Source organism: Haliaeetus albicilla, chromosome 2 (genome assembly GCF_947461875.1).
Source record: "Haliaeetus albicilla chromosome 2, bHalAlb1.1, whole genome shotgun sequence".
NCBI classification, from domain to species: domain Eukaryota; kingdom Metazoa; phylum Chordata; class Aves; order Accipitriformes; family Accipitridae; genus Haliaeetus; species Haliaeetus albicilla.
The window spans coordinates 23,561,821-23,574,423 of NC_091484.1; the positions used below are offsets into that span (position 1 = coordinate 23,561,821).

At 37.6% G+C, this 12,603-nt stretch overlaps 1 protein-coding gene across 6 annotated transcripts in view; it reads left to right on the forward strand.

Moving 5' to 3' along the window:
- The window catches only part of UBP1 (upstream binding protein 1), a 40,145-nt gene that overhangs the window by 24,862 nt on the left and 2,680 nt on the right, over positions 1 to 12,603 (forward strand). For 4 of the 6 annotated variants that reach the window (XM_069810416.1, XM_069810457.1, XM_069810423.1 and 1 more), the window contains 7 exons: positions 3,991 to 4,094; positions 4,928 to 4,982; positions 5,166 to 5,259; positions 8,205 to 8,295; positions 9,003 to 9,109; positions 11,110 to 11,252; positions 11,817 to 11,868. In XM_069810416.1, coding sequence (XP_069666517.1) covers positions 3,991 to 4,094; positions 4,928 to 4,982; positions 5,166 to 5,259; positions 8,205 to 8,295; positions 9,003 to 9,109; positions 11,110 to 11,252; positions 11,817 to 11,868 — 646 coding nt within the window. The remainder of the gene's footprint in view (positions 1 to 3,990; positions 4,095 to 4,927; positions 4,983 to 5,165; positions 5,260 to 8,204; positions 8,296 to 9,002; positions 9,110 to 11,109; positions 11,253 to 11,816; positions 11,869 to 12,603) is intronic. The other 2 variants (XM_069810430.1, XM_069810449.1) reach the window with 1 other exon arrangement.

The following is a 12,603-nucleotide window of genomic DNA, read 5'->3' on the forward strand; positions in this document are numbered from 1 at the left end:
AGGAAGAAGAGAAAAAAAAAAAAACCCACCAGATTGTTTCCCCTGCTTTTAATTTGAAAAAGTGGGCAAGTTTGTGCTGTGATAGTTGGGTCTTTGCACTTTTTTCTGTCTGCAGTATCTTGGTTGATTTTCAGTTTAGTATATATTGTATGTCACAAGCTAGACTATATAAAGCTACAATTTGAGTAAACTTAGTCAAGTGGTCATTTTTTTGGCAGATAGAACTGATTATAGGGCACATGGAAGTTAGAAGACTTCCAGGTATAGGCCTTGAAATAAATCAGAACATTAAGTTTTGGATGTGAAAGATTGGTGCAGAAGTTACAGAAAATATTTAAGTGGCTTAAATTTAGAGTATAAAACCTTCTGGAGGCTGAGAGTCAGAAAGTGGAGCTGGAGCAAAACTATTTTAGTAACATAAGCCTATAGTACTTCTTCAATTTGTTTTTCCTTACATCTATCTATACTTCATATAGCAGTATCAGTAGCATACAGGATATGTAATGTGGGTGACTTCAGATGTTGGGAATAACTTCTTTACTTCTGCATTCAGAATAATTAAGTCCATATGAGCAGAAGTTTTTTTGCTTTTGCCAACAACAACTGTTGTTGTTGGGGGCAAGAACCCTGTATTTTATAGGTTCCTTGAAAAAGCTCTGTCCCATGTGTAATAAAACTGCTGCCCTGTTGTCTAAAGATGATGCTGTGTGCCCAAGTATAATAAGCCTAATTTGGAGAACGTACATTTTGTTTTCATGTTGATTTGGTATTTGAGTATAGTATGGCGTTTTTTGCCAATGTTCAGTTTTACTCTGTTGTAAAGCATGAATTTGGGCAGATTCAGGTAGATTGGAAGTAGGAAGGGAAATGACATTAAACAGTGGCTTAAGATAACTTAAGTTTTTGCAATTCTTCAGATGTTAGGAACGTTCTGAGCTTAAATGCTAAATATCCTGAGTCTGAAAAGTCATACTTAGAAAAATTTCCTATCTTCCTTTTTAACTCAGTAAAACCATTGGTCAACGCTTTATAACTTTATTCACAGCCTATGCAGAAGAATGTTAAAGATCTGAAACCAAAATAATTTTTCTTCTTTTCAAGAATTAATCAGTGTTTGGAAATTAAGGCATAATTTCCGGAGTGCAGTTGTATCGGTAGTATTGTATGAGTGCACTAGTAACGGAGGGCAGTTAGTCTTGAGACCTCAAAAACAACTTATTTGAAAATTCACCAGTATTATTCATTGTTCATTACGGGTAAAGATATAATGCCAATCTTTTTTTCTTCTCTGTGATGGCTTTTTACAGAGTTGGATACTTCCTTGTGACAGAGTGACATTTTTCTAAGTTTATGTCCAGTGGCCAGGGACTTCTGTATTAGAGTCATTAGCTTGCCAAATGTCCTTTGGTTAACTCAGTTTTGGGCTTAAGAATGTAAGAAATATCCCGATTGATCAGACCATGAGTCTGTAAAGTCCAGTGCTCTGTCCCCTGCAGTGGCAATTGCTTGCGCTGTTTCAGGGAAGCTGTGCCGCTTTCTGTGATCCCTTCCCCTCATAACCCTGCAGTGTCCAGAATTGTCCTGTAGGATGTTAGAAAGAACATCCCTGCTTAGTCTTTTTAGTGTTAATGGATTTGATGCCCAGGCATTTGTCTAATCCTGTTTTTGAACCTGATGGGTTTGCGAAGTGAGGGACAGTTGTGCATGTGAGTGATTCCAAAAGCATAAGCAGCTCGGGTTAATTGCAAGAAGATGCTGGAAGAATATATTCTGTTGCTGGTTTTTTTTCTTTTTTTTTTTTTTTTTTTGTAATGCTAGGCTTTCTTGTTCCTTGAACCTTTCAGAATTAAGTATCTCAGTGCTCAAATACTCTTTTTTTCCCTCCACAACCTATAAGACAGAAGAAAGGAGAACTGAGCTAATAGGCATGTTGCAGTAGTAGTATAATTACTAATACTACTACCTTTTTTCTTCCCTTTCTGGTGTTTTTGTGGTTTTTTTGGTTTTGTTTTTTTTTTTAACCAACTGATTCAGTCTCAGTGGATAGTTAGTAACATTTCTGATGGAAGAGGAGGCAAGGTAGGAAAGTGTGTGTCTAGGAGGAGAAAGGCTACATGTTTTGGGTTGGGATTTTCTTTTTCTAAATATCTCAAATGTGCTTTGTCCTGCATTTAAACTCAGAGTTTTGTTGTGAACAACTTCTGCTGGGTTTAAAGGACAGAAACATTAACTGCAATACATGCCTTGGGAAGGGCTCAAAAGCTGTTCTCCAACACCGATGCATTCTCCCCTGCCCCTGAATTTAAATATATGCTGAAAAGAATCTTGTAATGGCAGAGTGGCTGAGGATGTACAGCTTGTATCTGTGTGTCCAGATAAACACCCTGCATTTAAAATTTAGGGAGAGAATGTCAGAAAATTAAAGAAAATTAATTACGCTTGCAAAGTATTTCAGAAAAACGAAGTTAACATTATTATATTGACCTTTTATTTTAAAATTATGGCTTTGGACCACGTAATTGGGGAATGAACGCCGATTTTAACTACCTATTGTAATGTAACATCTTTGAGATCAACGTTAAAATGAGCTCAAGAAGAGAAACAACAGATGGGAATATACAGAATAGGAGGAAGAGTGGGTAATGCTAGAAGGTCATAGAAGAGCATGTTTTGTGTGGATGGCACTGTTTGTAGCCTATGTAATCAAAGGCAGTGTGTACACAGCGGCTAGTGAAAATGCTGATCTGAATTAGATCTCAGACAGATGAAGAATTTCCCAATTTTTAAGCTATTGGCATGCAAAACTTTTTTTTTTTTTTTAAATTATATGCACCATGCTGAGGAACTTGCAATCTTACACTGACGAGTGAAGACTGGAGTCCAGCACAGAAATGTTGTTAACTGTTTTATAGAAGATTTCAGCTGGTATTGCAGTCATTTACTGTTTCCCCCAGATAGTGAAAGGGTCTTTCAACACAAAATAGTTGAAACATGTTTCTATTACTACTAGGTCATACTTGTTCCCCTCCCTCCTCCTCCACCCCCACCCTCCACCCCAGGGTTATGATATAACTCTGGAAATTTCCTTACAGGGTATTTAGCTGGTGCACGATAAGTATATCGGAAATCTTTGTTGTTTTAACAGGCATGGTCTTAGCTTACTTTATCTTGGACAACTTGCTTGTTTTAATCCTGTCTGTCTTTGAACAGACCAAAATCTGCTTGGTTTTTATTTTTCTTTAAAATACTGGATTTGCAATGGTATTGGAAACATTAAAAGCTAGTCTTGTTTTGAAGGGCTTTATCATGATGGTTTAAAAAAAAAAATCCCCAAAAGACTGACTGAATTGGACAGCTAGCTCATCATACACCTGTGATGACTTAAATTTGTGTATAAAATTCCAGTTTACCAAGCAGTTTAGAGAAAGCAGTACATGTAAGCATCATTTTAGTCCTGCAGTAAATTAATAAAAATTTTCAATTCACAAAATTTCTACTGAAAATGCCATTTGTATTTAATTGCCATCAGGGCAGATACATTAAATTTATCTACAAGGTGAAATCCAGCTTCATAGTTTTACTTACTATTGCTGAACACCTATTGTCAAGTCATGATACCTGCAGTTTAAACAACCCCTTCATCCCTTTTAGAATGAAAGAAGTTTTTTCAGCAGATGGTTTGGGGTGGGTTGGTTGGTTGGTTTTAAACTCGGTAATCTGTACAGGTCTTCTGTCAGTTCCACCACTAATACCTTCATTTCGTTAACAGAAGACAGTATAAATAGGAGTCTTCATGAAAGAACAAGATAAAACAGAACTGATTTTTACCTGGAGTATCTGCATGTAATGTGTGGGATGGAGGGAATCTTTATTTGGAATTACAAATCAAAATTCTCTGTGGATAAAACCTGGCTTTAAATGAAACAAGTGTGCATCAGAGTAAAAAACATATTGTCAAGAGAACCTTAAGTTTTAATTCTTTATCTTCAGTGCTCACCCTGGCCTGATACTCCTACAACATTTGTAAACAACAGTCCTACTCCTGCTCCAACTTTTACCTCTGCTCAACATAATACCTACAGTGTCCCAGACAGGTAGGTTTCTTTTCTGTACCCTAATTAAAGGTAACATTTTAAAATCAGGCTTATTCAGAGGTGTTTTCTGAGTAAATGCAACTGTTTTCTGGTTCCACTGGGGAATGAGAGATTGTTTTGACCTATATATTTATTTTAGAGTTTGACACTTACATCATGTGATTCAATTATAATGTAATTACTTCTGCTTCTCTTACTACACGTTGTTGAAAACTTTTCCTCTTGTCCTTTGTCGTATAGCAAATACTTTACCTTTTAACCATTCCAATTTAGTCCTTGTCTATGGAAACTATTTAGCCTTTTTCAGTAAGAACAGTCTTCGTTCCCCTCGTAAACAGTTCATGTAATTTGCAAGAAAAAAACCCAACAATAATCTTCACAAGCTTTTCAACAGAAATTGTATTGGTAAAAACATTTTATATTGAGGCATTAATTAAACTACTGTAATCAAACTTGGGTAATCAAGGAATGATTTACAGTGGTATTGTCTGGTCTATATACTTTAGGTTTGCCTGCCTTGTATTTTACTACCTCTTCCTCAGTCACCCTTTAAGACAGTTAAGTGGCCATACAACCTCCCGTCAGTATTGGTAAAGCTGCTTCTCCAGCTGATAAAGAATATACAGAACAGAAACCAGATCACTTGCATATTGAAGTCTGATGATCTTTCTCTTGAGTTTAACTTACGTTTCACTCTATGCAGCATTTAATTTGTCTTTCAAAGGTGATATTTATTCTTTTGAGAATTTCAAGTTATTTTTCAGCAATGCTTAAATATTTTGCTTAATAAAATCCTAGTAATACTTTTGGTTGGTTTTTTTTTTTTATCGTAGCAATTCTTCCTCCCCAAATCATCAAGGAGATGGAACCTCTCAAGGGTCTGGAGATGTGAGTGTTTGCTTTCTGGTATTGATCATGGCCATATTTGTATATTTGTGTCAGAATATTTGATTTATACATACCTTGATAACAATAGGTACTGAGGAAGTGTTTAACTGAGGGAGATTTTTTTAATGGTTGGGTTTTTTTTTTTAATATCCAAATTATCATGTCCAATCTTGTTTCTTACAGCAGCTTCATCCTTCAGCCACAATCCAGGAAACTCAGCAATGGTTGCTCAAGCATAGATTCTCTACCTATACAAGGCTTTTTTCAAATTTCTCAGGTATCTGTGGTTTACTTTTTTATTTAGAGTCTTTCTTTGTTAGTCGGCAAGTTTTGTGTGCAAAAATAATTCTCTTAAAACAATATGGCATTGATATTTATTGTAATTTACTAAATTGTTTATTAAATTGTTCAATTTGCATTGGAAGGCATTTTTTTTATAGCTTGTTTTGCACAAATTCACCCTAAGACCTCAAAACGAAGCTAGGTTATTTTTTTCTGACGATAGTTTGCAAAATCACTTTGACCTTGATAAGTCCTTTGAGAAAAATGAGTGAATTTGGTGAGTCAGACCAGCAGGCTGTCTATTTTGCTCTGCTGTTTCCTGACGGCAGCCAGCATGCAATGATCTCAAAGTGCAAGAAATTGCTAACATCTGCCCCATGTTAGATCTTTTTGTAGAAGTTAGATTTAATTGTAGTATACGAAGCTTTCATTCTCTAGAACTCTGAAGCTGTGAATAGTTGTCTTATTCACAGAAATGGCAAATACTTTTTTGTTTCAAACTCTGCTTCAGTCCCATGCAACAGAATTCCTTTACCTACGTGTATTTGTCTAATTTTTTTCATTTCAGCAGAATGTCTGATTGCTCTTCCTTAAATGTTTGTCAGTGTAGTTTCCACTATGTGTATGGGAGCACGAAATGGCAATAGATGCACTAGCTGGGGCTGTGTTTTGCTGTTTGCTTCTTTAATCTTCCATGTAATTGTGCAGAGGGTGGGATGACACAGTACACACCATGAGTAAAATTCCTTCTCAGTTTTCTTTGGTGACACATGATAGGGAGAATATGATGAATGATGCCTGCTCTCCGCCTCTTTGCTTAGTTCATGCTTCTGCCAGGATTCCCTTTGTGTCAGGCACCTTCCCTGGTTGAGATCATGTTTCCCTAACTCGATCTAGTAAAGACTGCAGTGCCCAGAAAGTACAGATTCTCTAATGTGGCGTTGTTGAAATCTGCAAGATTCAAAGCTTTGTCTTTTCTGTAGCTACTTAATTATGTTTGCAGCTGCCTAATGTTTTCTGCCTAAAATTTGTACTGTTTTCTGCTAGGATATACAAATTCTGAGAAATGACCTCACATTTAGTCTCTCTGAACAAGCTGTGAGGGTGTCATCCAACCCTGAGAAAGGAAGTTCTGCAATCTCACTAATGTACGAGCCAGTATTTTGCAGTGCCTTTCTCAGCAAACAGTATGGAAACATGGTGTTGATAAAAATTATTATGTATAGTTCTGGTGACATCAATATGGGCAGAAGTAACTAAAATTTTGTGAACTACTGCTAATAATAATATAGTAATATAAAAATAACTAAAATTTTGAGACACCAGGGCTCCACAGTGTTTTCTTACGCGCAGGCGGTACGACTTCTTCAAATAAAAATTGACCAGACCTTGAGATGGTAATGAGGCCTCTGGAAAAACTGCAGCTTTTGGCACATAAGAACATGATTTATTTGAGGAAAAAAAAGGCCAAAATAACATATATAATGTGTAAGAACTACTTGGCACTACTAGTGATCTCAGCAATAAATTAGTGCCATCCTGGCTTTCCCTCCTCAGCATGGCTCAGTACTCCTAGCAGAGCAACCTGTTGTACCTCAGTGGACAGTGCTGCCGCAAGCTTCCCCTGAACCAACAGCATCTACCAGCTCATCAAGACTGACACACTAAGGCTCCTTAATCAAGGAGATGATGCTTTTATTTTAAATACCATGGACCTAATGGAAAAGCACAATATTTTATTGTGGAAAAGCACAATATTTTATTGTCAACCCTTGCAGGGTTGGAAACTGACCATTTATTCTTTTGCTGCTGGTTAGGTTTTGATCTGTGCTTGTTGTTTACTGAGAAAGCTTAGCAATCATAGTACTTCAGTACCAAATTCCTGACAAAGACTCTTGGAAAACGTTTAAAGCAGTTCTTTTTCATTTTTATCTTTATATGTTTATGGAAGTCAAATACTAGCTGGCTGATAGATTTTTCTTTGAAGCAAGAGGTGTAGTGTACATAGCTTTTATTATACTTCCTCTGATGTGGTGGGGTTTTTTTTAATTACAGTATCTAAAGGCTATGATGACAAATTACTTTTGCTGACTTTTACCTATGCATTTCTAGATTGTCTGTGGAACATTTTCAAACAGACCATCTTTTTTTTTCTGTCCTCCCACTCATCTATTACAGCAACTGACTTTTCAGACTGTTTTTTTCTTTGTTGGCACCCATGCTGCTTCTAAGAAGGATTTTTCCTTCCATTCTGTGTTTAGATCTCCTTAGTACCTTTTATTAAAGCTTCCTTTTCTAAAGTAAATGTTCTGGGAAGCAGCTGTTTTCACAGATCACTTATTCCCAGGATCATTTAAAAAAAAAAACAAAACCAACAAAAAAACCAAAACCACCTGCTTTTGGATGGAAATATCCCACAACCCGGACTCACCCCACACTGCTTTAGTTATGCCAGCCTTTAGCAGTATCTTCTGTAAATGAGGGCATTGTAGTAACTTAATTGCATAGAGGATATATGTATTAGTTGAATGCCTGGGATGATTCCTTGAGCGAGAAACTGTCAGATATCTTTGCTCTGTATTTTGTGTGTGTTTTAAAATACAGTGACTGGGTGTCAGTTAAAACTTGGAGTCATTTAAGCCATTGTTGGGATATAGAACAGTCACCTGTCCCTTCAGAAATTGTGTGCCTTGCAGACTTTGTACTTTTTCAAAGACAACGATGCCGTTGAGTGAAACTAACCATGTTTGGAAAATAGGTCATTTTTTCTTAGTGCTACCTAGTGCCTATTCTAAATTTTACTTGCTTGTTTGTGTTTGCAAGATTCTATTTTTATAACGGTGGAGTTTGTTATTCTTGGTTTAAATGAACATACAACTTATTTTTAAAAGTATAGCTGTTCTAAAATAATATTCATAAAAGCCTTATGTGTTTCTCCAGGTGCTGATTTATTAAAGCTGACAAGAGAAGATCTGGTACAAATCTGTGGTCCAGCCGATGGAATTCGGCTATATAATGCACTGAAATCCAGGTAGTATGTTGAATTGTGAGGTTGAGTGGGGTTTTTTCTGTAATTTACTAGAATCCTCCATCCTTAGATTCGGGAGATCTGGGAAGTCAGTCTCAGGATGGGCCTCGATGCCTGTGTGAGCTCTCTCAGGACTTACTTGGCAGCAGTATGTTTAACAAGAGCCTCTCTCCCGTATATGCCTTCAGGGCAGACCCCAGATGAGATGCAGGCACTGACAACTTCACAGGTAGGCTGCAACACTGGTACCAGTGCAGCTGGGCACTGCAGATTTCTTGGAAACAGGTGGATTTGTTGCCAAGACACAAAACTTCTCATTTAGGGGAGCTAAGAACAACCTGAGGCTTTTTGAGGGTACAAGTGTTGAGTGCTAACACAGCCAGCATCCCAGTTGATGTATCTGATTCTGACTGAAATGGGTATTTGTTACCATTGACTTTTATAAGAACTGTCGTAGTTACTCAGTAGTTATGTTCCACGATTTCAACAAGCAGCGTCTTGATGAACTCGGAATTGAAATTTTGTTTAAATGCAGTAGCATCTGAGAGACAACTTAACATTATATTAAATTTTTTTTTTTTTTTTTGTCAGTGAAAGAAAATGTTTCAAGTGTACTATTAGCATAACAAATCTACATTTGTGGCATATCAGTTTCTGTATTTCCAGGGCAAGCAACCATTTCTCTGATGTGTGATTTCTTTGAATTGCAGGTCTGTTAGGCCCCGTTTAACAATCTATGTCTGTCAGGAGCCATTAAGGAGCATACAACTGGAAAGACAAGATGCAGGCAATGGTGATAGCAACGGTGCAATATATGGTATGGCGCATAGGGGTCTCTCAGCATACCATTTCTGTATCTTAAAAAGTCTAAACCGAGATAGGTGTGAAGGAAAAAAGAATAGTGAAGAGGCTGAATTTCTGTTTCTCATGTACAAAGAAACCGCAGGAAGTTGTATTCAGAACGACATTGCTGTTTTAAAACTGCACGGGGTGAACAGAACCTTAAAACCTCTCAGGGTGAAATCATTGATTTTTTTCAGTCCATTGATAAAACTAACTGCAGTGATGTGGTGTCCTGGTTTCAGCTGGGATAGAGTTAACTGTCTTCCTAGTAGCTGGTACAGTGCTATGTTTTGAGTTCAGTATGAGAAGAATGTTGATAACACTGATGTTTTCAGTTGTTGCTCAGTAGTGTTTAGACAAAGTCAAGGATTTTTCAGGTTCTCATGCCCAGCCAGCGAGAAAGCTGGAGGGGCACAAGAAGTTGGCACAGGACACAGCCAGAGCACCTGACCCAAACTGGCCAACGGTGTATTCCATACCATGGGACGTCCCATCTAGTTTAGGAACTGGGAAGTGGGGGCGGGGAATCGCCGCTGGGGGACTAGCTGGGTGTCGGTCAGTGGGTGGTGAGCAATTGCACTGCACATCATTTGTACATTCCAATCCTTTTATTACTACTGTTGTCATTTTATTAGTGTTATCATTATCATTAGTAGTTTATTCTTTTCTGTTCTATTAAACCGTTCTTATCTCAACCCACGAGTTTTACTTCTTTTTCCCGATTTTTCTCCCCCATCCCACTGGATGGGGGGGAGTGAGCGAGCGGCTGCGTGGTGCTTAGTTGCTGGCTGGGGTTAAACCATGATACGTGGTAATTAATTAAGAAGCTCTCAAATTAGCTGTGCTAACTGTTGTTACAGACAAGGTATTAACCAGATAAATGAAGGTGCATGCAAAAGCTATGTGCAAATAAAACACTTCAAATCTTTCCCATTTTCTGTTAGGTTTTGCTGTCATTTTCTGTGCAGCTGAACTAAAACTGGTAGAGCTTGGATGAGGGAAAACAGCCAAGCAGTGTATGGGCTCATGATTTTAGTATTATTTTCCTGAGAAGATAGCTGTTGTTTCAACACAGATGGGAACTTACTATTTAATTGTAAATTCATGTCAATCTTACAATTAAGAGAATGGAGCTAGTTGAAATGATTCTTTTCTTGCTCTTGGCTTTGAGTGAAGAGACCTCCCTCCCCAACCAACTGAAACCCATATAGGCTGCGGCTGTAATAGTAGTTTTGTATTTTCCATGTGAGAATTGAAGTGGAGGAGGATCTGTAAATAGGATACTACCAAATACATATTTTTTCCCTCTGGATATCTTCAGTCTTTGGTTTGGGACAGAATAATGTGCAAAAATGGAGCTGCCAAGTGCTTCTAGCACTATTAAATAAAGCTACAGAACTGTAAATACAGCATCAAACTGAATAGCTACTTTGTCTTATTGTTCGGCTTGTTTGCTGTGTTGTATTTTCTCCCCCACCGCTCTTCAGCTCTGAAATGATCTGTAGGAAATTTATTCAGAGAGTTGGAAAAGACTTTACCAAAAAAAAAAATCTACATCCCTATTTGAAGCAACAGTGCAGTAGTGTAAGTCTTACATGTATTACCTGCTTCTTTTGAGACAGTCCAGAATACCTCCCAAGTCATCTTTAGGTAACTCTCTAAAGATCCATTTAAGTCTGTTTGACATGACTATGCCTTTTTGTGCAGGATATGGCAAAAAAATGTGGAAGTTGCCGTCAGTATCAGGGCAAATAGAAGCCTCCCCCTTGTCCGAGAGTTGTGCTTATGACTTCACCTTGAAAGAAAAGTCATGGCAGTTCATGCTTCTCAGTGAGAGCAGGGGGAGGGTAAAGTAAAGGTTTTTAGCTTTTAAAATTTTTTAAAGCTGGGGTATAAGCAAATATGGATTTTTTTCATATAGTTACTTGTTATCAATTAGTACCATGCTTACGTAAATAATTTTTTTTCTTGTAGTTTATCATGCAATCTACTTAGAAGAAATGGCAGCCTCAGAAGTCACACGCAAGCTTGCTCTGGCATTTAATATTCCTTTGCATCAGATCAACCAGGTTTACAGACAGGGTCCCACAGGTATCCACATTCTTGTTAGTGATCAGGTAATGGAAGTTTTATTTTCATGACAGATTTTACTTATGAATTAAATAGAATGGAGGATTTTCTTATGCTTGCTTCTTTATTAGTGGTTTTTTCTGTTTGATAATGCAACCTAGTATTTTCTGATATTTAGAGTATTTTTTCCTTTACATTAAAATGAGCAGAAGGATCCTTTAAATGTCATTCTTCCTCTACCTGAATAAATACAAATTATGAGATGAGAAAGGCAACTGGTCTATATAGTTCTGAGATGCTGCAGTAATTAGTATGTGTTTATTTTGAACATGCCCAAAGGCAGGGAGTGTTTAAATACTGTTGAACTCTGCTTATTCAAGCATCTGCTACGCATATTTAGAGTTCCAAAAACACAGCCAACAGTAATAGGCTGCCAACTGGTTGTCACAACAAGTAGTATTTTGACAGTAATGTATTTTAATTTAATTTGGTATCTGCTTGTCACTTGCAGAAATATGCAATTACTTATAAAAGGCTGTTTAATATCTGATGTATTTGGGTTTTGCATTGGTCATACTCAAGGGTTTCAAAACTTTTTCTTTTTTTGGTAGATGGTTCAGAACTTTCAAGATGAGAGTTGTTTCTTATTCACCACAATAAAAGGTACAGTGTCTTTTCTGACAGTCTATTTTATTCTTGTTTAAACAGTCTTGTTTATTCTACCAAGGAGCCTTCTTTAAAGCAGAATACTATCCTAGTAAGACTTTCCCAAGCAAAGAGTAACAGCAGACTTGCCAGAAAAAAACCCCCAAAAACCCTGCACACAGTAGTAGCAGAAAATACCAGTGAGTTCCTCCTCTCTCAGCCAGACCTTTCAGCCTCTGCGTAGCACCTCAGTCCTTTCCCCAAGCTTTCAGTTCAGAACCAGTGCAGTGCTCAATAACAAACCTCATTTAAAATTCAGTCAACCATCACTGAACTGTACTTGCTGTTAATAATTGTTGAGAATGGTGAGGTTTCAAAATAATTAAAAAAATTTTTAAAAGTCCTGGCAGTAGTACCTCTGAAATTCAGAAATCGAGTGTTAACCGAGTCCTGACAGTTGGCAGAACTGTCTATAAAATTCTGTTCTTTCATTGGGGGTAAATAATCGTCCTCCGTAGGTTGCTGCTGTAGACAGGATGTTGCCATTTTGCTGGGAAGGCTCCAGCTCGTCTCCTCAGCCTAACAGTGACTTGCTCTTGTAACGCTGTTGTTTAGCGTCAACTAGTAGACTTGAACTTCCCTGCCCCATGCTGTCAGCAGATGGGTGGAACCATCTTCATTGTGTGCATGCAGTTAAACGGGGATGCCACCAACCTGAGTCCACTGAGATTGTTGTTCAGGTGTCCTCTGTAG